At 38.1% G+C, this 25,758-nt stretch overlaps 1 protein-coding gene across 1 annotated transcript; it reads right to left on the bottom strand.

Moving 5' to 3' along the window:
- Positions 1-724: 724 nt before the first annotated feature.
- LOC127650715 (peflin-like) lies at positions 725-7,973 on the bottom strand. Its single transcript, XM_052136313.1, has 5 exons — positions 7,897-7,973; positions 6,680-6,926; positions 4,512-4,667; positions 3,996-4,139; positions 725-1,500 (listed from the first exon to the last, which is right to left on the bottom strand). Exons 1-5 carry the CDS (start codon positions 7,915-7,917, stop codon positions 1,268-1,270), a joined length of 801 nt encoding a protein of 266 aa, XP_051992273.1. The 5' UTR covers positions 7,918-7,973; the 3' UTR covers positions 725-1,267.
- Positions 7,974-25,758: the final 17,785 nt, after the last annotated feature.

Here is a 25,758-nt window from a genome sequence, read left to right on the forward strand (position 1 = left end):
ATCCACCTCAGAGGCTTGATTAGCCTGATAAGGGGCCGGGTGTGTAAAATCAGGACCGTCTCACCCTGTCACAGACCCCAAACTTTTGAATGGTAGTGTGTGTGTGTGTATATATATATATACACACACACACATACAGTACTGTGAAAAAGTTTTAGGCACTTGTGAAAAATGTTGCATAGTGAGGATGTCTTCAAAAATAATGACATAATGAAAGCTAAATCAATATTCGGTGTGACCACCTTTGCATTTAAAACAGCACCAATTCTACTTGGTATACCTGGACAGTTTTCTTGGTTGTTGGCAGATAGGACGTTCCAAGCTTCTTGGAGAATTCACCACAGTTCTTCTATCTATGTGGGGGTCATGACATCTGTTGCAGGGCTCCCTGTTCTTCTATTCTAATCTTTTCTGTTTGCAAAAGTAATGTTTGTGAGCCTAACATTTATATTTCCTATTAACACACTAAAAATTAAGATATAAATAACCATCTTAAGACAAACGCTTTTGTGAAACATCTTATGTGCCTAAGACTTTTGCACAGCACTGTATATATATATATATATATATATATATATATATATATATATATATATATATATATATGTATATATATATATATAAACCCTAATTTTAGTAAGTTGGTCAATAGTTTAAAATGGAACAAATTCAACAAATTGAGTTCCTTCTTTTAATTTAGTAAACAAATCAACAAGGAAAAAAGTAATATTCACCTATTATAATTTTATTTGAAATAAAAAGGGAGAAGGTGGAGAAAGCATAAATATTCATATACAAACTAAAGCATACAACAATAGCTTTTGGGAGAAAAAGGCAAAATAATAATTTGCATTACAAACATTTAGAATTTTAAAACTTAAATAAAAAAAAATAATTAATCTGGGAATCAATCAACACTTGATTTCATGTAAAGTATTTGTCATACTTGTGTAAATAATGCTTCTTGCATGGCTAATAGAATGTACCATTGACATTTTTGGCATTAGTTCAGTGAGGATATATTGTATCTGTCTAAAGCAGACAAGCATATCATAGGTAGTCTGTAGCGATACATACTATATTTTGGCTTGCAGGCAATGCTTAATGAACACAGTGGTTTAAGCTCAATGTGGTGAAATCTAGGTAACCTGCAGTGGAAGGCACTATTGAAAGGGTTAAGTGGCATGTCACATATTTTCTATCAACAGACAATGGTCTTCAACCATTAGTGAAATCAGGTCTTCTCCTTGACTATTTAAACAGTATTTTACATCAGTCTGGTAACGGCACCAGACAGAAAATCTTCATAACTCAGCCGCACATTTCCAGTCATGGCGGTGTCTTTCTCACGGAATGCTTGGGTCATGCTCTGGAGCTGGGTGCACACCTGAATGAAGCGGTCCAGTTGGAGAACCCCATTCCCACCACCAGGAGCAGAGAAACGATTCACCAGCTGCTGAATGAACTGAGGACTCAGATTGTAGCCCATCTGAGATAATGCTGGAAGATAAGGAACACAAAGATAAATAAAACTTTACATGAACCGAACTTAAAATTCCAGAATACTTTACCATCCAATGAGATCTGTGATGCTTCCTATGACTAACCACTGGTTAGTAATAACACGATTAGTAGTGGGTTCAACAATGCTAAAAATAAAAACACTCTTAATTATATTCCATCAGTTAAATATGCATAAAATGAGTCAGCAACAAATAGTAAATGAGTATGGCTAATTAACAATGCTAGGATGACATCTTTTAAATGAAGCTTCCAAAGTTCCCTAAATGCCCTATTTTGTTTCACACTACAGACCCCATTAAACCATTCAAGCATTGTTTTTGTATCTCTAAGTACGCAATGTTTTCTCCACTCTGTCCCTCACCTGTAATCATCCATGCACTTTCACGGCTATTCACACCTTGATAGCTACAACTATGAAATATTCCTTTAGCAGTCATGAATGGCCTTGTTCATTCAAAATCAATGAATATAAAAGAGAGTGCAAGATAACGGTAACCATTGTTGGGGTTATTTTAAGAGCGCTTTCCCATGATGCCTCAACAATGAAATACCCCTTACAAATAATGCAGTGTTCAATTGCACAGGATTACATGGAAAATGGGTTTACAGAAGAGAACAGTGAATGCTGCTACTTGTGTGTGTGGGATTCAGAGATTAATTACATCTATAAATTCCTGGAAATGTAAGAAATCCGAGCAGATAAGCAGTTAGTTATTTTGCCCTTTGTGCATATTCATGGAACTGTGATCTACAGGCTAATAACTATTTTTTTTTTTTACAATACCAAATTAAGTGTTATGCTTTGTTAATCACTTAACTCTTTAACATTTTAGATTTGGACATTTAGTTTAGTGTTTTAGTGACTTTTCCATGACTTGAAAGATAATTTCCATGCCCAAACATTTAGCCTTCCATTCTGAAAATGGCAAAGAAATCAAATAATCGCAAATTTGTAAAAAACAAAACCACGCCATTGTTTCATAAAAGTTCAACTGAAAACATTATTTTAAATTTAATCCATACAAACACATTGCATGAATTCTAAAAAGGGGGAGGATTAGCGGCACATCGTTGTCTCTAAGGGTGCTTACACACTTTTTTGATTACTTGGACTGCACACGGATTCGTTTCTTCGCCCCTCCCACTGGTCTCTGTCCACATTATATTATTTTGGTCCGAAACGCATTCCAATTGAGTCATCAACATGAGTACAAATGGCAGCTGTTTACCACTGTAACTAGGCAACAACTCAAGAAGACATCAGCTTCACTGTTATTAAAGTATTCATCTCTTTGGATCTACCACCAAAACTTTACAACCACAAAACAACACTGGTGTTTGTCTCCCACGGATGCATTGAATGAGCAATGATGTGATGAAGATTAGCGTTTGTCTGCCACAAGCCCACAGATGCACTGCAAGAGATGTAAAAAATGTGAGCTGCTCTCTGAAGGGGATTTATTTAGACACAAGCAGGTGTGAGAAATGTATTATACCATAATAATTGCAATCGGGAACCTGCAAAGACGCAAATTATACGTCATCACAAGTGATTCACTTTACAGCTGGGCAATAGGAAGATGTAATCATATATTGACGATATCTTACAAGGAAACCGATGCTGATTACGACACTCAATTGACAGATGATATTCAACAATATCGGGAAATGGAAAATCAAGGATCTGGGAAGTCAGCAAATATATTAAACAGTAGTCCAGTAGTGTGTGAATTTAGAACCCAAGGGAATTTATTAGGCTTTATTTTTATTATTATCTTTACGTTTATAATTATCTTTTAGTTCTTAATCTTTAGGCTATTAGTAATTTTCTACCTGTTGTCGTTGATGTTTACTTGCGTGATGGCAAATGTGGTCGTTGGAGATGGTCAATGTTTGGATTTGGGGAGGTTGTTATATATACAAGATGTTTATAGTTATTTTATAATATTATTTTAATAACTTTTTTCATTCAGTTTAAAGTGCATTTTGAATTTAGAAATGTCTATTTTTTATGTTTTTCGTGTTTCAATAAATTAATTTAAAATACATTTTCACCAACCCTCGGCGGGGGGGGGGTTGACGATATAATTGTATATTGCAATATTTTTTAAGGTGACTCTTGTTAAAATATTTTTTACTTATCGCCCAGTCCTAGTTCACTTCCATGATTTGGTACGATTGTGTTTATAATCAGCAAAGTGTACTGGATTTCACATGAACGGTACCCCAGACCACTTCAAGTGGACTTGGGTGTGGTTCCTGGGTGCGCACCCGGGTTCGGAAAACAGTGTTCCCAATATCCAAACTTTGACGTCATTCGAAACAAGGTGCGCACCAAACGTGCTAGAGTGAAAGCACCCTAATTGGCCAGGTATTCTAAACATTTTCTAAACATTTTCTAAACAGCGTTTACTGAACTAAGTGCAAAAGTGTTATCTCAGATCCTCTTTCATGATTTCTAATTCACTTACCCTGGTGCATCTCATTGCTGTTAATTGAACCGGATCGGTCCCGGTCAAACTGTTGGAACAGTGCCCTCCACTGCTGCAGAAATGTCCAGAGAGCAGAGAAACCAAATACATCTATACGTCCAGTTTTGGTCTTGTCAAACATATCTGGAAATACAGACAATGCACAGATTTCATATATTCCTTAAGCACTGAAGGATGTTTTAAAATACTATTTTGAAACTTATATTTGACAATGCAGTGTTCTGAATTTGGATATTTGGAAATATAAGAATCCATTAAACAATTTGACTGCTGTCAAGTCAAGTCAAGTGGTTTTTATTGTCGTTTCTACCATATACAGTTAGTACAGTACACAGCGAAACGAGACAACGTTCCTCCAGGACCACAGTGCTACATAAAAACAACATAGGACAAACACAGGACCACATGAGACTACACAACTAAATAAAATACCTATATACCTTCATTGTCAGGAGACAATGAAGATTTGGTTATTTTAACAAAAGTAACACTCACTGAGCATCATAATGCAGGTTTCGTCATTGAAGGTAGAGTTGTTGGAATTGATGAGGGCTTGCTTCAACTCCTTCTGGTTAATGTAGCCACTTCGATCTGTGTCCACAGATGAAAACCACTGATGAGCCTCTGGGTTCACCCCGGGAGGAATGTTACCTACAACACAAAAACAATCTTTGTTAGGGGACACACAAACCGAAAGCATTTTATGCAACAACAAAAAAAGCTAGAAGCATCGCAACAAATAAAAGAGAACAACGGTGTCTCGAGATGCGTTTAATGCTGAAGTTCTTTTTAACTTGACAAGGCATGTAAAAAATGCATTGCTCCTGTGTGAGCCATGGTACAACTGTTAAAACATTTGTCTAGTCTAGCGCATGTTTACATAGAAAAACTATTTAAAAACAAATATGCATTCAGTTTGAAAGGCCTAAGTGAGATTGATGCAAATGCATCTTCAACACAATCTGTCTGCTGTAATATAATTCAAAACAAATCACTTACTGATTAATTAGTACTTCCAGTGTAATCAGTAAAAAAACTCTCTAAATTAGACTACATTCTTTAATGGCAGTCTGGGAAAAATAAATGGGAAACACTACAAGGCACTAAGTTGTCACTGATGTGTCACTTTGGTCCCAGGGGAGACAAGTATAACATGTCCAATTTGTTGGTCACTGTATCCCTGGGGAAGGATAAGTACTGTTCTTTGGACAATCTTTGAATCTGACAGTCTTTCCCACAGGACATTACAGCATAGTTGCCAACATAAACGCAGACAGACACTTACACACGTAACCCATTGCTCAGAATTATCTCACTCATCACTCTAATTCTCCCGTGGGCACATTCTGTACAAGATCAGTACAAGATGCTTCTGCTATTTTGCGGTGTATCAGCATCAGTCATTCAGTGAGGGGCTTATGACACAAATGCAGTGCAGGAGGATCAAGGACCTTGTCTGCAGCACCTTCATAAATTCCTTTCTTTCATTTTTTTCTATGCACAGCCCTCAGCTACTGCACGCCTGATGGAACGGCAGCATCTCTCGCTGTCCCACCTGCCAACCCTGACACTCAGACATCATCAGTCAGCCAAGCTTGGAGCTGCTGTCTGCCACTCCCGAGACTGTATAGAAAAAAATTTCACCTGCCGAACCAATATCTTTTACGAAGCAATTGCAGAATTGGATCTGATGTATAAAGATGAGGAAAAACTTTGATAAAAAAATATATATGCCAAACCATAGTCTTAAAGAGCAGATGTGATTAGATTATTTTGTAACCACAAAACTTAAATGATTAATCATGATTTAGTCTGAAAATCATTTAGGTGTGCAGTCTATAAACCAAAAATAAAAAGGGTAGGAGGGAACATAACGTATACAGTGGTCCCAAAAAGTTTTTAGACACTTAAGCCAGACCTAAAAAAGTATTCTATTCACTGCATTAGATGTCAAACCAAATCATGATTGTGCCTAGAGACCGCAATGACAAAATATACAATGAAAAAGGAGTTATAGTTTGGTTTGTTCTCATCCAAAACCTTTTGGACAGTTTCAGAAGACATTGATTAAACTACTGAAGTCATATGGATTACTTTTATGCTAACTTTATATGATATTTGGACCTTCAGATTTCTGGCCACCATTCACTTGCATTGAATGGACCTACAGAGCTGAAATATTCTTTTAAAAATCTTAATTTGTGTTCAACATGAGAAAAAAAGTAACATATCTGGGATGGCATGAGGGTGAGTAAATGATCAGAGAATTTTTTGTGATCTATTTCTTACACAGATGTCCTAGTAGAGTAACCACATTTGTAGTTCATCAAATGACAACCAGAAAGTGTTCAAACACATTTAGTCACAATCAATACCGTCTTGAACAGAATATTGGTTTAGAATTTAAAACCAAGCAAACTTATTTTTTTGTGTGTGAAATGTTGTGCTAAAAATGTGTGCTTGTGCTATCTTTCTTTAAAATAAAATCCACTTGGTTTTTTACTTTCTAATGCAATGATGTTCATATATTTTTAAGTGCGGGTTAGGGGCCCAAATATTTGGGATCACTGAACATACATATAAACACTCAATAGATTTACATTTATATTCTACAATATAATACTTAGCCCAGCTTAATTGAAATAGAAGTGAATTCCTCTAACCTGCAGGAGCCTGCTGAAAATATGGTCCTCCCTGGGGCTGTCCATAACCTCCGTAAGGGCCACCTGGAGCCTGACCACCACTGTACGGTGCTCCAGGGGGACCTCCTGGACCAGGTGGACCATAAGAGCCATAAGGAGCTCCAGGTACAGCTTGTCCACCATACTGCCCTTGAGGGGCACCTCCATAAGGTGAACCATTGGGCGCCCCTGGAGGAGGGTGGTGTTGGGAACCACCTGGTCGATAACCCTTTGAATAACAAATGAAGAAAAAACTAAATACACTACAATAAACATGAGTAACTCAATTCTAATTTCCTTTGTATAGAATCATCAATACTCCTAAGTTTTAAAAGTGATAGCTCTCCCCAAACTGAACGTTCTGTCATCATTTACTCATTTTCCAAACCCCTTTGACTTTCTTTGTTTTTAGATGTTAGACAGAATGAAACTCTCTGTTTACTTACACTGTATGGAAAACTATATGCAATGAAAGTGAATGGTAACTGAGGCTTTCATTCTGCATCACATTTCGTTTTGTGTTCCACAGAAGAAGAAAATTTATAGTAAATAACGACATAATTGTCATTTTTAAAGAAACAATTCCTTTAAGCCTTAGTCCACCCCTGACAAAAAAGGCAACCTTCATTTCCGGCAAAACACCACATTTACAACAATTATGATTGTAATGTGCTATTAGAAACCGCAGTCATCAAACAATAAATAAATACATTTTAAACAAAACTAAGAATGTTTAAGAAAGTTTCTTACACTGTTTTAAATATAATATTAAATTATTATGGTTACATTAATAGTACGGACTGGTATTTTGGTGGCAATGACAGTTACCATGGTTAAAGAGGATGGGTACATCCAAAAGGGACACGATTCCATTTAGTAGATATGCTTTTTGGCATTATGCGAGCTAAAATGTAATATATACGGTTATTTTTGCAATCTGATAAACGTCTGCGAAGCACTTTCTCAACAGACATAAAAACAACATTTACATAAACAACATGTATTTCACATAAGGGAAGCTACCGTGCTAACTGACTAGCCTAAAACATGGTCGTTTTTACAAAGTTTACAAGAGCGGAATGTAAGCATCATGTACATTAACATTAAAAAATCATACGATAAGATAATTATAACATAATCAAAAACAGTCAAATATACATCTAAAAGTAAAATAGTTAAACCCGGAAGACAGACTTTACCTGGCCGTATTGATAACTCATTCCGCGAAGAATCTTAGCAAATAGAGCGATTTGGTTGTATTTACGAAGGCCCGCCTCCTAACTCTGATTGGTGCATTTTGACGTTTGTCAGAGCCACATCCTAACATATTAAACATGATTGTTTAAAACTGTGGAAAATCTCTGACAGTAGAAACTGTGAGTCATGCCTGTTTACATACTGTATTGTAAAAAAAATGTAAAACCGACTCGTCACTGGAACTTGTCTTGTTATGGTAACCATAAATATAGAGGAGGATAGAGTTATTATGATAAGGTAAGAACATTCTTTTTTAATGAATAATAAATAATAATAATAATACAAACAATCTAGTTAGATAAAATTTCTTGAACAGAAATAAGAATCCTTGGCACTGGCATTGACCACATAGACAGTGTTTAAATGCTTGATGTTATGCTGCTTTTATATAATATAATATAATATAATATAATATAATATTATATAATATAATATAATATAATATAATATAATGAAGAGCTGCAAATGAAGTCAAACTACTATGAAATGGGACACGACATAGTGTGTATTTCCTTTTACTATAAGATTGACAACAACCGTTTGAAATGGTACTGCAGTCCAAATTCAAAATATTGGAGAGTTGGTGGCCCCGCCCCAGACTCAAAACTCATGCGAGTTGCCAGACTTTTGACACGATTTTTAGGCTTTAAGCTGTCTCCATCTTCCAAAGGCATCTCCAATATTTATCCTTGTTTTACTACGCCTCTGGTCATGGTAGTTTGTAGTTGGATGGTGAGGCTTTTTAGGTCGGATGGAATCTGTTATCCCTGATTCAGTTGGTTTGCTGGCTTCCATGGCTGCATCACGCAGTGTTGTTTGCCTGCAAACTTGTTCAAATCTGGCAACCCGGTGGTGTCGAAATACCATTGGTGGGTGGGCAGCGGGATCACACATGGAAACTTCAAAGTGGAATATACTGGCTGTAGCATTGTTATCTGAGAAGCCAGTGTTTCAACTTAGCATGTTTCCTAATTCTCTAATTACATATTATGGTCATTTTATGATTTAGTACAGTACAAATATGACATATAGCACCAAAAAAAAAAAAAAAAAAATATGTAAAAACGTGTGTTTATACATTAGGATATTTAAAAGCTGAACATGAAGTAATTAATGAGTCTGTTGTGCCAATTATGTAGCTAGACACTGTATATCAATAACCAGTGCATAATGTGCTTCCCAAGTTAAATGCTGTCCAGCTTTCAAGGGCATTTTAATTTAAATGTTCGGTATAGCTGCAGATCTACATTTCATGGACGGCTTCATACATTAAGTGTGGACACTTATTCATTTAATATGCCAGGGACAGGATGCTTACTAATGTCTCATCCCACCTTGCTGTTCTCCGAGGGTTTTACTATCTGTACAATAGGAGACAATGTGCTTCTTTAGTTAGCAAGACTAAAGAATGCCACCCTTTTGACTTGTTATCTGACTGGCTTAAGAATATTGAAGTATCACTATGGTTCCTACAGTCCTGCAAAATGTGGAAACATCATAATTTTTAAATTGTGTTTTTCAGACATGTCTTGAAAATAAAGAAAATTATCAGAAGAGCCCATAGATGGATGTGGGAGATGGGGAAATATTGGTCATAGCAGACACTAGTGCAACCTGGCTGGGCCATGTTGCAGAGGAACTCTTTGTTTTCATCACTCCATACATGCTGGGCAGCCACAACAATCACCAGGATTTGAAAGACGAATACCATAGATAACCAGACGCTGCCAAACATGGTGGAGCATTTGCTAACCCCACCAAGCAGGATTTGTAGGTACACCCAGTTCATCTCTGCTGCCACAAACAGGGGTCTTGTCACACTAGGGTTGTAGTTCTGCAAAAAAAAGGTTTAGAAAATGTAAGCTCACCTTACCCAAATTGTATTTTATTTCCCCAAATGTTTTATTTCCCCTGAATAAAAAAATAAAAAATAATAATGAAGTGACATAAAAAATGTACATACCTACTCTTTTTGTATTATATATTAATACTTTTTTATTTCATATGTCAGAATAATTGTTCCCTGTCAAAAAGGTACACTTTGATGCTGCGCTGATTTAACGCTTTGGGAACAACTTTAGGTGTGACCAGCTGTGAATATGTGTGCAACACGTCAATGAAATTGACCAGAATTTATAGCCTCTGCTGGTGACATCATTGGATGAACCTGTAGCAGGGCTATAAATAAATGTGTCACAGGTGCATCGTCAGATCTTTTGTCTTCAGATCACTCTGTGTGTGTGTGCGCTTCATGAGCCTGTAAGAAACTTTCTACATTCCTCTTTTAGGAGTTAGAATTGTTAGGCAGTGCGGAGAAACCTTTCTCTTTCTCTTTTCTTTAAAAAAAAAAGAAGAAAAAGAATGACTGATAAACAAAGCAAGCGGTGTGTGTTCCCATGTTTATGCTCTATGGCTGAAACGGACACACACCAGTTTTGTTTTGTGTGTTTGGGGGAAGAGCATGCTGCTCTTGCGTTGGGGCGGTGCGGGTGCGAGCATTGTGATCTGTTTACAGTCAAAATGATTTGCACTCGTCTCACTTACTTCCAAGATCTGGCTGAGGAGCGAGAGACGGGTCTGTCCCTATCGCTCGCTCTCTCCCCAGATCCAGCTGATCCTTCTCGTAAGCCTGAAGCGTGCTTCGGTGCCTCTTCGGTTCATGAGGGGGACGCTGAACCTCTGAACATTCCACGCACAATAATAAAGCGGAGGAATTACTCGAGGTGGTTACACGGGCTGTGCCAAGGCTACAGTTAGACTGTCCACATGAACAAGAGACCCCCCAAACGCTCCAAACTAGAAGACAGATTTCTGTCTGGTGGCCAAAAAAGGGAACGCTATATCAGTCCCTTCCTTTCTTTGATGACCTCCATGACGAGCTTTCTCATTCATGGAGGAAACCTTATACTTCCCGTGTCTTCATGCCCTCAACGTCGACATATTCGACTATCGTGGGTGCCGAGGCACTTGGGTATTCAGTGATGCCGCCGGTAGAAGAGACACTTGCGGGTTATCTCTCACCTGGTTTGGCATCATCACTAAAGAGACCCACTCTCCCCACAAAGCCGTGCAGGACCACCTCCACGCTTGTGGGGAAGGCTTATCAGGCAGCAGGTCAGGCGTACCAGGCTGATCTGTTGAAGGACCTGAGTGAGGGCACCACGGTCGAAGAGGCTTTCTCTAAGCATCGTCGAGCCACGGATCGGTCTCTCTGCGCGACCAAGCAGACGGCTCGCGCCATTTGCCAGTCTATGTCTGCTTTAGTCAGCACGGAGAGACACTTATGGCTCAACCTGTCGGGCATCAGAGACAAGGACAAAATTTTCCTTCTCAATGCCCCGGTTTCGCCTTCTGGCTTATTTGGTGACGCTATGAATGTAGTTATCACCAGGTTCCAGGAGGCAAATAGTCACGAGGAAGCCTTCTGTCAATTCCTTCCTCGCCGCACTCAGGGGGAGGGGCCGTCAGCCACCCAGAAGTGAGGCTCAAAAACAAAGCGTGGCGAGTCGTGCTCCCCTCGTAGAGACTGGGGGCCGGCTCGTCGCCCTCAGCAGCCCCCAAAGCAAGATCTCAGGGCAGTCATTTCTAAGAAGAAAAAACCCTGACGGTCTTGCACCCAGCCTTGTGGGGTAGCCCCCCTCGGGTAGGGGCGCGTGAAGCATTCACCTGGACCTTCCCGATACCCCCACGAAACCTCTCCATTCCCACCGCCTCTGGTGTTTCGGGAGTTGGAGATTTCTAGCAAAATGTTGGGTGTTCCGTTGCTTCCTGCCTTAGTCCAGGACGTGGAATAATCTACATCCCCTCAACAGGAAGTGTCAAAATTGATGCTCATCTCAGAGAACCTGTCAGCGTGGAAGCTACGGCCAGGTGTTTCTATGTGGGTTCTAAGAACAGTAGAAAAAGGCTACAGAATTCAATTCGATCGCCGTCTCCACTACCGTGAAACCGGAAACAAGCATGTCTACTGTGGAAAGCACTGCAAAATCTCTTAGTTAAAGGGGCCATAGAACATTTTCCCCTTCCAGAGAAAGAGTCCGGTTACTACAGCAGATACTTCCTGGTTCCCAAGAAGGGTGGGGGGTTAAGTCCGATTTTAGAACTTCGAGGCTTGAATCGCTCAATCAGGGCGTTCAAGTTCAAGATGCTAACTGTCATGACGGACGTGTCTCAAATCCATCATCATGATCGGTTGGTCATGATCGATCTCATGGACGCATATTTTCATATAGAAAATCTGCCACAACACAGGAAGTTCCTGAGGTTTGCTTTTGGAGGTGAAGCTTTCCAATATCGGGTTCTTCCATTCGGCCTAGACCTATCACCCCACACATTCACGAAATGCATGGATGCAGCACTGGCTCCTTTGCGACTCCGGGGCATCCGCATTCTGAATTACATAGATGACTGGCTGATACTAGCACAGTCACAAGAACTGGAAGTTCAGCACAGGTACATCGTCTTAGCTCATCTGGTTTCTCTGGGTCTGAGACTCAATGTCAAAAAGAGCGTTCTCTCTCCCACTCAGGAAATTACCTATCATGATGCGGGCACTATTGTCTCCCGCTCTGTAACCCCTGTTCCCTGATAAAAGCAGAACAAGATGCTGCTCTTCATTGCCGCACTGGGATGCTCCAGGACTGCTCTTCAGACAAAATACCTGATGATGCACCTGTGACGCATCTATTTATAGACCTGCTACAGGTACATCCAATGATGTCACCAGCAGAGGCTATAAATTCTGGTAATTTTCATTGACGTGTTGCACACATATTCACAGCTGGTCACACCCCAAAGCGCTAAATCAGCGCAGCATCTCGTTCCACTTTTATCAGGGAACAGGAGTTACAGTTAAGTAACCCGAGACGTTATGTCATTAAGATTTCTTCTATTTTCATTTATATATTAGCTTCTTCAAAGTAGCCACCATTTGCTTTGAAGATCATGTTGATGTTCAAATATAACACAAAGGCCTCATAAAAGTAATCCATATGTCTCCGTTGGTTTAATCAGTGGCTTGTGAAGCAATCCAATCGGTTTTGGGTGAGAACAAACCAAAATGTAACTCTTTTTCACTATAAATCTTGACAATAGTTTCCTTGGCGATCATGATTTCAAGCTTGATTACACTTTCTATAGGGCCATCTAGCACTTGGCACATGTGGAATCAGACTTAAAATCATGATTGTGCCTAGAGACTGTAATAGCAAGATGTACATTGAAAAAGGAGTTACATTTTTATTTATTCTCACCCAAAACTGACTGGATCGCTTCAGAAGATATTTATTAAACCACCAGAGTCATATGGATTAATTTTATGATGCATTTATGTGATATTTGAACCTTCAGAGTTCTGGCCACCACTCACTTGATTTGTATGGAGCTACAGAGCTGAAACATTCTTCTACAAATCTTAATTTGTGTTCAGCAGACGAAAGAAAGTCCTACACATCTGGGATGGCATAAGGGTGAGTAAATGATCAGAGAAATTACATTTTTGGGTGAACTATTCCTTTAACTCTAAACAAAGGTCAAATTATTCCTGCTTTACTTTTATGCACACTGCAAATAAAGTTAGTGAAGAAGTTATTTAAACAGACAGGCAAGGTATTAAAAAACTGAAAGAACTGCAGTAGTACAGCTATCATGGGAAGGAAATTAATTGTTCTATTATAGGTGTGTGTGTGTGTGTGTGTGGTAATGTGTTTCTTTGTGAGTCCTTCATAGCATATTTGAACATTTAGTTCTACTAATGAAAAAGACCATCTTATTTTGCTGAAATAAGTAAATTCTCACAAAGTTGGACAAAAATTCTTATTACTGGATATTTGACATGCCACATTTATGGCATTCCGAGAATAAAGTTTGTTATTTTACATTTACATTTATTCATTTAACAGACACTTTTATCCACAGAAACTTACAAAGGAATACAGCAAAAGTGATTAATTGTCAGAAGGCAAAAGTATAATATGTGCTGTAATACAAAGTTTCAAGTTACTCAAAGAAGTACAAGTAGAGAGGAAGATGAGAGACTGTAGTGAAATAATATATTTTTTTAGAAATGGGTCAAGTGCTCACATGGATGTGTCTTTAGATCTTACATATAAAATATAAAAATTATATCTTTATGTGTGGCATAAAATAGCTAATGTGTGACACAAGGAGCTGTACAGCTATAATCAAAACCAAAGCAGGAGAGAGGGAATGCTATCAAAACTAAAAGTTCAGAACAAAAGATGCCTAACTGAAAGTGTGTATTTTACAATGAGCCACTAAATCTAATTTATTTATAAACCAGACAGATACAATCAGGCTGAAAGCAACATTCCATGAAAGGGTGTATAACTAGTGTCTTTGTCATGTCTTCTTCACTTTGTGATGAGAAAGTGCACACAATATCATATAGCTGGACATGAATGATTAAACAATGTCGAATAGTTCCAAACAAAGTGCTGGGTATTGCTGAGCAACACACAGATTGGCCATCTGTCTCTAATGCACAAATTTTAGACAAGCATAGTGGTACAAACAGTGAAAATGCCCTGTGCTGTTATACCAAATCTCAGCACTCTTGGAATACTCCTTGTACAAACAGATAACAGGATGGAACTAACTTTTATAAATCGAGATAAAAGTTGTTGCCTACACTTAAAAAGAGCCACCGGATTCAAAATTGGCTACAATTTTTTTAATTCAACTGCTCAAACCTAATGGCTCCTCAGCTTTTGTGGCCTCATGGAATAGCAAGTGTCCACTGGTTGCACACGGATGCAGTAGGTCATCTGGGTACTGTATGTTCGCTGCTTTTTGCATACTATGTTGCAGGGAAGTGTGCATATTCTAACATAGGAAAGGACTACTTGGGTGTAGTGTTAATCACTCCAGGCACTAATTAAAATGTACACAAGACACAAGACACCAAAGTATGTGTTGATTTTTGATCACACATAACTTAAGGTGTGTTTGTGTTTATGAATGTCAGTTGGCCCCACCATCCATCCTCGGGGCACCATCTAAGCAGTCTCACCATAACAATATAAGAATGATTCAAATGGACCATTCAATCAGTTAAAAATATGTAAATCGGCCTAATATTTGGAGCTCTTAATCCATTATCAACACAAGGAAGACACATTTGAAATAAAATAATTTTTACTTCCAAAAAGATAAACAAGCAAAATCTAACAACTACTAAATGGTAATAATGTGCTAAAAGATACTACGAAAGCATAATAAAAAATGCATAGGATGGAGAGATGAAAGTGGTTGAATTGGATGAAGCTTTGGCAGAGTATGGTATATCTTATGTAAGGATAAACTGATGTTTCTCTGTAAACTAATAAGGTGAAGACCTTATCTCTAGTTAAATAAATAATTAAGATATGTGATGTAAGTGTAAGTTATCCAATATCCAAAGAACAGTTGTTCATTTATAAACTGATTGTATACACTAATGACAAACACTAATGCCAAGATCTCTGGAAATAGTTTTGGATAGTGATATTTACGTTTTGCTTGATTGTTATGTCCAATGTGACTTGTGTTTTGGAGTTTGTTTGTTTTTTCTCTCTCTCCCTCTGTCTCTTGCTCTTCACTTTCGCTTTCAGCAGGTTGGTGTGGTATTTAATTGGATCGTTCATCTGTCAATCTTGGAGACGCATGTTGACGACATCGGGTGTCTCCACTAATGAGGGAGGCTATGCGAGTATATAAGAGAGCGCCTGCTTGGAATGCGGGATGATTCTTTGTTTGATTCATGCTTGTGCATCTGTTGTAATTGTTTGCTCAGTATCACTTTGATCATTGGTAAAGTTTATGGTAAAGTCTGTGTTCTTTGATCCCTTAGTATGATGGCTCATTCATTCCTTTTTCTTTGTTTTCTCTCTTTGTGTTAATTTATCTAGTTGTAAAACCTGATATACATGTGGCACAATGAGTTTTTTAATTGGGTTAGAACACTAGGTTAGTGACACATGCCATCCCTTGTATTTTTGGGTTATAGTGAGAGTAGTTTATTTAGGGTGCTTTGGTGCTATAGATTTTCTTTTGATTTGGGTTTCTAGTGAAGTCTAATTATTGGGTTAGATTATGAGTGTTTCTTTTCTTTTAGTAATATTGGTTATTTTTGTATTTATTTATTTGATTTGGCATGGTCCAAGTTATTTTCTCTTTTCCCCATTTCTTTTGTGATTTATAATTTTTGTTTGGCCCAAAGTTGTATATTTGTAAATTTATGTAAAACATATTATGGGATAACGTTTCTCCAATTATTCTTAATAATAAATACTGATACTTTACCTTATATTAATCTTGTTGGTGTGATTGCTTCCCAGTTCATGCACAGTGTTTTTAAATATTGCACCCTAATTTCCCTAGACCTAAAAGTGTTTGTAACAGATGGGTTTGGTGATGACAATGACTTCCACACGTTTTGCTGGGATGCATTGCAGTGGATAAGTAGTTGAATTCCATTTCAACAGCCTTGGCTGTGAAACGCTGGGTAATGCTGAACTCTTGGAGCACCACGAGGGTCCTTCCAATCTGGAACATGCAGACGTGGCCCTAATTCAGGCTCAGAATTTCATTAACAATCTGGAACTTTCAGATTGTCTGTTGATGTCTCCTTTCCCTAAGTGGTTATTCCACTTGTGAACTTTGGATTATCTGTTACAGTCTCCTTCCTTGTAGACCAGAGGTACATAATGCTCAAGTGTTGTTCTGCTAGTGTCTCCTTTCTCTTTGAAGCAAAGACATATTCTGTTTTTCCTCCTAGAGAGGAGATGCAGAACCGTAGACTGTTTTTTAGTTATCCTGTTAGTGTCTACCACCACTCAGGCTGAAGACACAAAGCTTGGTTAAATGTTATTCTGTTATTGTCTCCTCATGGAGCGAGACACAGGACCGCAGAGTGTTTTCCTGTTATCCTGTTAAAGTCTTCCACCACTCATGCTGGAAACCCAGAACAACTGTAAACGTTCTCTCTCCACTGCTCTTCTCCCTGTGTACGAACAACTGCACTGCAAAAGACCCCACTGTCAAACTCCTGAAGTTTGCAGATGACACCACGGTCTTCAGCTTACTTTACAATTTCAGAGACGAGTCAGTATACAGATGGGAGGTTGATCAGCTGGCTGTCTGGTGTGTTCACAACAACCTTAAGCTGAACATGCTCAGAACAGTGGAGATGATAGTGGACTTCAAGAGAAATCCGCCCCGCACTCCCTTCTCACCATCCTGAACAACACTGTTGCAGCAGTGGAGTCATTCAGGTTCCTGGGCTGTACCATCTCTCAGGACCTGAAGTGTGACACCCACATCGACTCCACTGTGAAGAAGGCTCAGCAAAGGTTGTACTTCCTTTGTCAGCAGAGAAAGTTGCCACAGGAGCTAATGACACTAATTCTACTTGGCTGTCACTAAGTCTGTCCTGTGTACACCTATAAATGTCTGGTTTGGTTCAGCCACCAAACCAGACAGAAGGAAACTACAACGGACAGTCAGGACTGCTGAGAGGATTATTGGTACCCCCCTGCCCACCCTCCAAGACCTGTACGTCTCCAGAGTGAGGAAACGTGCAGGTAGAATCACTCTGGACCCCACACACCCTGCCCACTCCCTCTTTCAAATGTTGCCCTCTGGCTGGCGCTACAGAGCACAGAGAACCAAGACATCCAGGCACAAGAACAGTTTTTACCAACAGGCCATTTTCCTCATGAACAATTAAACTGCCTCAGGACTCCCCCATAGTGCAATAATGTAAATGCATTTCTCATTTACATATGTAATTTCACATATTTAATTCAATAACAGTATATACCCCTACCCTGCACAAACATTACTACTTGCCATGTACATACGCCATTCTGTCTATTTATACTCTTACCTTGTTTTATATTCGGTGCATCACTGTAATGTTCTGTGTACACTTGTTTCTCCTATCACCAAAACATATTAAATAAATAAATCCTTGTGTATGTGAGAACACTTGACAATAAAGCTCATTCTGATTCTGATATTGCTTTAGTAGTTAGATCATTTGCAGTTTAAACCTACAAATTAAAAATAAATATATGGTCTATAAATATAATGTTAAATAGCTTAAAATACCCTTTTAATCTTCAGAAATCACAATAAATAAATACATTTAATATTGGTAATGATTGTACTTGGTAACAAATCAGAAAAAAGTGGTATTATGCATCCATACCTGTGATATGACAAGAGACAGGAGATACAAATATATAGAGGAAAAGGAAGAAATAGACAGAAAAAGAGTGATAAAGTGAAATAAAGAACCAGGAAAAACACTTTTGAATCTACTTCAAAGACCATGGACATGAAGACAAAGTAGTGTAGGGAGCAGTGGGCAGAAGCGCTATTTGCCCACTCAGGCTGGTTGTGCCATGGTTACAGCACAGTGTCTGTCTGTGGTTGAATATGCACAAATATTTGTCATGTTGCTTCTTCGAGGCTCTCTAGGAGTAATTGGATACAACGTTCACCTTCGTGCTGTCAAAAGTAGTTTGTTTTCAAATATTATACCTCAGGCTGTCATACTTCACTCCTTGCACATCCATAAGATTTTGCATGCATACTGCATGTTTGTGTTTACCTATAACACATAACAGCCCTGGCTGATGTGGCATGTCTCTATGTATTTTCTAACTAGCTTTGCCTAAATCCACGTCCTACCTGTCCTAAATCTGCCCACATATCACCAGGCGTCTGCTTAACAGCTCCAAAAAGATAATAATTTAAATTTTGAGTTTTTATTTCTTTGTAATTCTCATTATACTAATTAGATTATCATTACTGAAATATGGTAGCTTCTGCAAATTCATGACTTTTCCCCCTTTTTAAATCAGTATAAATTGAAGGCATGAGGAAAAAAAAAGTCCTTAAAATGGACTTTGTTTATTTTTTTATTTTATTTTATTATTATTGTTGTTTTTATTATAATTTTTGCATGATGTAATTCATTATTTATTTTATGATTTGGGTGAAATATTAAATGTTCTTGACCATGTTTGTGAGATTCAGCCTATAAGCAGAATCAGGATTCAGAGAGCATACTTCTATGAAGTCTATCTTCAGCATGGGGATAATGGTACTGGTGAAAGGGAGAGAGGATAGAGAGATTTCTTCGATAATTTTACTGAATCACCACTAGAGAGGGCTGAAGCTCCATTATTCTTCCATCAATGTTTTCTCAGAAGCCAGCAAGTTATCACTGAAGCTGTGGGAAAGAGCTTTACAACTCGACTTCATGCTGAGAAGAGAAAATACACAGCTACAGAGCAAGTATATATATATATATATTTGTGGTATAAGAAAGGTCGCTTCCAGGAATGAAAATAAAAGCATGAATGCCGTACACGTTCTTTGAAGGGCAGCACATTGTTGACAATGGAAACATTCTTTTAAAGACTGTCAGTACGAGGTCATAAAAGAGTTAAAATGCAGCAGTCCAACAGAAGCAAGAGTCAGAACTTCAAGACCAAGATGGACAAGAATTTACTATAATGGGTTGATGGGAAAAAATGGCAAGATATCCCCTTGCAAGGGAAACCTGGCAAACAGGCTGTGTGAGACTGGACTGATACGATTTAATGTGGACTAAAGCATTGCATGACATAAAACAACAAATTATTGTCTTAGTCTGACTGAAAATGTACTTTTAAAATGCATGTAAACATGCTGACTGACATTTTAACGTGGCTTGCAAAACAGCACTGAATAGATATTCCTCAAATATGAAACTCCTAACCCAAAGTATTTTACTTAAATAAACTCATTAAATAATTCAGACATTTAATTTTCTTTCTTTTAACCTTATTTGTATCTGTTTTGGGTTTTTGTAAACTGTAGTTTTTAGAAATTTCACATTCAGTATGAAAATCTCCCTCTGACTTTTACATAAAATGTTCAGCATTCAAACTATTCGACAGCAATTAAATTATTGTAATGTTTGCATACTGAATTGTGATCCTCTTGCCGAGAGGTGGAAAGGCCATCGGAGGACCGGCACTTTTTCTGAAGGCCTGGCCGCGAAACAGGGCCGAATGGGCCGTGATAAGCTGAAATGGTCCGCTGCGTTATGCAGAATGGGCCACAAAATGGCGCCGTGATATGCCAAAGGGGGCAGAGATATGCAGAAAAGGACAGCAACACCCCCCTCCCCCCCCCCATCAAAAATTGTTGTTGTTGTTTCTGGCCATCAGGAACCACCCATTGAAGGGAGGGCTTTGAAGCACATGTTCTGGACTCTTAATTTGAAATCATGTTTTAGTTCCTGGTCTTGTATCTGTTCCTTGTTCCCTTCTGATTGTTCCCATGGTGTTTCTTGTTAAACCAGTCAGTCTCTGTGTATACAGTATATTGCCCTCATGTGCCCTGTCTTTGTCAGTTCTTGTCCTTCTTATGTTGTAGTCGTTTGTTTAGTTCTCTTGTGTTTCTAGTTCCTTGTTTCTTGCTTCTCATGTTTATTTAGAGTTTTCATTAAAAACCTGCAATTAGATCCATCTTCTCTCATCTCTGCAAACTTTACAATGTGTGTAACAGCATTTTGGCTTAAAACACATCCACTGTCATTCAGTATGTATAGAGTGATCGGCGGTGCAGAAGGATACAAAAAAAAATAAAGAATACAATTATTATGATTATTATTATAGTAATATTATTACTCTATATAAATTTTTAAAACTGTTAATAGAGACACTTTTCCAAAGACAGTAAAGTGTTATTATCCTTTGTAAATCCAAAAATGCATAAAAGTTTGTGTCATGCACAAGACTAGCCATGTGCGTGTGAGAGTATAAACTTTTATTTTTCTTAATTTCATCAGCAGTCAGCATTAAGGAATTTTGGTGTATTTTGAAGACATTTCTTTCCTTTGCACCAGATTGCCCCCTCCCCCCCCCGACCCCCACCATCTGCTAACATTTCATCTGATGCAACCTGTTGAAAATGTATGAAATGGACAAGGCTTGTCAAATTTTGACCACCCTGTAGGAGCGTGGTCTTTTTTCTACCTGTGAACTGGCTTGAATAGTTGTTTTCTTTGTTGTTCTTTGTTGATGTAATGAAAACAGGAAGTTGGGGCAGGACATATTAAAACAACCAATAACCTGTAGCAATTTGCTACTTTGCATTGAAATTGTAAAGTAAGTGAAATTAGGGGAAAGTTGATTCTCATTTCAGAGTGACTTTGAACAAAATAAGAGAGTTCAGTGTGTCATAAGGTTTTTGGTCTGTATTCCTAAGAGAGAGAGAGAACGAGAGAGAGAGATTGTCATATTTAAATGTTTGTATCTGCTAAAAGTGAATTTTGTCAACATTTCAGAGCACACTAGCATGTAGAGGCCTCAAAGCTACCAGACATGGGCTAAAAGCCACTAAACTCCAATTTTATGCATACTGGAAGCACACCAAATATGCTAATTGACTTAATAGCTGCCGAGTGATCCTCTTTAAGGGCTTGGCACTATTCGTTTCAGGATAAGACACATTCAAACACACACAACACAAGTGAAAGTGCATAAACATACTCTCCACACACTCACACTCCAGCACTCAACATGCTTTTAACTGGAATCTCAAGTAATGGAAAACTCCAAGCTGATCAATGGGAAGTGCAAAGTGAGTCTGCTCCTGAACTACCAAGTCGTGCTGGGATTTTGCAAGTTGTTATTAAGTCAAGTGGATACAACCAAGTAAAGTAAAATAGTCTCATATTCATGGAAAATATCAGGAGGCTTGGGCCTCTTGGACAGCTCAAAATATATGAAAAAGAGGGGGGAGGGGGAGGATAATATAGTATCCTAGAGATATACTACATACCATAAAACTATCTATTTTTCACTACATACCAAATTATGCATTGGCAACTTCACTGGCATGATATACATGACCCATACTGTGAGAAGGTGGGACTGTAAAGAATTTAGCGATTCTGGATCCAATTCCAGTTCCACTGAATGGTTCTTGTTCTTTAACTATTTCATTCATTATTCTTTAGATGTTCTAAATAAACACTAACTATATACTACACAAAAATGACTCATAAAAATAATTGAAAAACTGATAACATATTGTCAAGACTACTTTGCATGTCTTTTAAACAATGCTTTAAAAAGAACCCTCTCAAGAGACATTCGGTCATGAATCTAGCAACATTGTTCAGGCTATGTCTTTGTTGTTGCATACAACCAGCAAGGACAATTCAACAGAAAGACAGCCTGTCTACTTATTGTCTTTGTTTTATTTTGCAACACACAGTTTTTGTCTCATAACATTCAATTAAGACTGCTTTTCAGCTTAAACCTGATTTGATTTGTTGTGGCATTGTAGATTTAGTTGCAGCGCAGATAACACTGTCCGAGTATTTCATGGTATTCCTTTCATATCTGCAGAGGAATGGAGATGCTCTACAGCCATAAACAGAATCGAGCATTAATTAAAAAATTAACCAAATCTGAATAAGAATCGCTTCTACTTCAATTTGGAAGTAGGCCTATATCTAGTTACTTTTTCTGTTTGAGTGGTGCTTATGATCTTTGTGAGTTCCCGTCAGGCTTTATTTGCATTAGTGGATGATTCGCAGTCTTGAATCATCAGAAAGGTGATTACAAAGTCCAGGAAAGGACAGGAAAGTGTTTTGTCTCTGCACTCGACTTTATGCCAGTGTGCAATCAATGACGGGCCAGCAACAATTGAGTTACAATCATTCTGTGTTTTCCGGAACAGCTTTGATGCAGCACACTCTTAAGCACTCTTTGATGGGACATGGGAAGGGAATCGAATTAGCCTTACTCAGTGAGTGAGAGTGGCACCTTAGAGCTTTGCCATTCAATAAACTGTTTTCATTTACTTGCTGTGCCTTCTGTTTATCACTCTTGTCTTCTAACCGGCCTTTTCATTTCACCTTGTGAGTTCACAGCTGCAGTCTTGGTATGGCAGTGGGGCAAAGAGAGAATATGGAGAATAAAGGTGGTTATTGCCGCATTCATGTGGTTAAGACACAGTAGACTTGTTTAACATCACGTATAAGGTGAAAGTCATCGTAATTTTGATCAGTCTTCAGGGAGCCACATTACATGCTTTATGGAACTGAGGTATTATCCATGCTATCATATGAGTTGCGGATACAATTGTGTTGGTTCTTCTGTAATACATCATGCCTTGATACAACTATGAGGTCAAATTTGAAGAGGTGGGGTTTAGAATATTAAATGAAAGCTGAAAGAAATGATGAGTGTGATAATCCAGACAATTATGGCTCACTATGCAAGATTTATGTGCAAAACGATCTCATATTTGGCTCACCGTGTGAATTCATAAATAATTTATTATATTGAAAGTCACCTTGTCAACATGCCAATTTGGCTGAGACATCAGAATGTCATGATAAAATTAATTGATGAAACCTCAAAAGAAAAACTTGTTTTACAAAATGTACAAAATGTTTTTGGATTTTGGTAGTTTGAAGACCATTGCATTTACCTTGGGGTTAACACAAACCATTAACTACAGTCTGTATTTTTCAGGCTGATCAAGGATCGATAGTGCAATTGGTGGGTCGCAGGTCTGTTCTTACAGGGTTGCAGAAAGCAGGAAAAAACAATGCTGAATGCATATAATGCAACAGTCATATAATTGTGTATAGTTAGGATAATAAAATAAATAGAATTAATAGAGTGTTCAATCAAACTATACAGTAGTTTGGTGCCAGTTCATCTGTTACTTGGTAGAAGTTAGTCAAATTAACCAGATGATTATATGGACAATTGGACAAGTTTAGTGATATCTTAAAAAAATAAAAAAATAAAACATATGCAAGGTTAAACAAAAATGTGCTCCAGACTAAATTCAAAAATGGGTTCAATTGCAACAAGGATAAACATGATTTGTGCTGACCACAATGTGTTTTTTGCAATGGCTTATTGGCTGCCAAGAGTATGAAACCATCAAAATTCACTTTCATATGATAAACAATTTTAGTAGTGTTGGGTCTCCACTTGATGTCCAATGTAAAATCTGGAACCTGAAGCATTGATCAGTTGACAACCACTGCATTAATGGATTACAGGATATGGAGGCAACTCTGTGGGATGGAGACACTGTGCTGGTCTGTAGTGACTGATCAGAATTTGGGAAAGACAGTAAAGTCCTGTGGAAGTAATGAAGATCAATAGGAGTGGGGATTGTGGGAGGCTGTGATCCAGGAACTGTCTCACAGTCTCAGGCCAAGGAGTTATCGATCCCACCCGCACTGGCAGCATCAGATAAAAGTGCTATCTGGCTTCAGCCACCAGGATTATATAAAAATGCAGAGGAAGGGCGCTAAGCGCTGGATCAAAGAATTTTCTTTCCTCTCTTCTATAAGCACACTATGAAAAGCTAAAGGGAATAAATGGCAGTCCAGGACAGGGTGTTTCCAACAGTCTATGAAAGACTATTACCTCTGTTATATTTTCTTAAATACTATTTTAAGACCATAATAAAATCAAATTTGGATATTGCAGCTTTTTGTCAAAATCTTTTATCTTTGAATGCATCCGTATAGTATTTATGGGGCAGTGGTGGCTCAGTGGTTGAGGCTATATATATATATATATATAGGTTATTGACCAGAAGGTCGGGGGTTCAAGCCCCAGCACCACCAAGATGCCACTGTTGGGCCCTTGAGCAAGGCCCTTAACCCTATCTGCTCCAGGGGCGCTGTACCATGGCTGATCCTGCACTCTGACCCCAGCTTAGCTGGGATATGTGAAAACTAATACATTTCACTGTATATATGCAAAGAACTGTGTGTATAATGTGTGACCAAAATAAAGGATTTTATTCTATTCTCTATTCTAGTAGTTCACTGCTAAAAGTGAACAAAATTACCTTTCAGTAGATATACACATTTTCTCTCTTCTGTGAAAACAAACAAAACATATTGTTTACACATCTTGCTCTACACAGATTGAGTCCTTCGAGATGTCTTGCCCAAACTTCCAGTTTCAATAGAATATCAATACTGGACAGACACAACTAGGACAAGTAAGATGTAATTACATTATTTAGAAAAAGGTCTGCACACCACACACCACAGTTTTTTAAGATCACAGATTTCCAAGCTCTTTGAACAGGATTAATTAATTGACAAGCACTCACTTAATGCTGTGAGTTGATCTCTTTTGAGACTTAATTCATTTACTTTTCTTTACAATTAACCCTCAGGACCCACTGATTGTTGATCTCACTCTAGAGGTTTCTTGCAACAGATGAGTGGAGCTTGTCTTAAAAGCCTGGAAAGTGCCGCTTACCATGTAGATGGATTAGTTGAGACAGAAGCCTGTGGTCTGGATCTTCAGGCGGCTCCTTTATACCTTGAGGGACATGTGGGGTGAGAATGGCACAATCCTTAAGGCTGCATCCAAGAAAAGTGCAAGATTTGTTTTGAAGTGATTGTTCTTGTAGCATGGACTGGCAGGCATGAAATATCACTATTTGGTGGGTCAAAATTTTTTAAACCGTTTATGGAGCAGTTCATATAATCTAATTATTATTTTTTTTTTCAGCTCAATTTTGTGTCCTTGCAAGTCATCAAAATTGATAAGGTCAAATGAAAGACTTTGAAAGTGAAAAGGACTTCAAGGTCAACTGTGTTCAGTAATTAATAAGTTCTTCTTATTTCACTGAAGTCATTTATGGGTGTCTTAATGAGTGGTTTCACTTTTCCCTGTTCACTCTTCTAAGTAAAAAAAAAAAAAAAAAAAAGGTTTGATGTAAAAATTCTTTTTTACACATTCAGT

This window comes from Xyrauchen texanus, chromosome 10, assembly GCF_025860055.1.
Source record: "Xyrauchen texanus isolate HMW12.3.18 chromosome 10, RBS_HiC_50CHRs, whole genome shotgun sequence".
NCBI classification, from domain to species: domain Eukaryota; kingdom Metazoa; phylum Chordata; class Actinopteri; order Cypriniformes; family Catostomidae; genus Xyrauchen; species Xyrauchen texanus.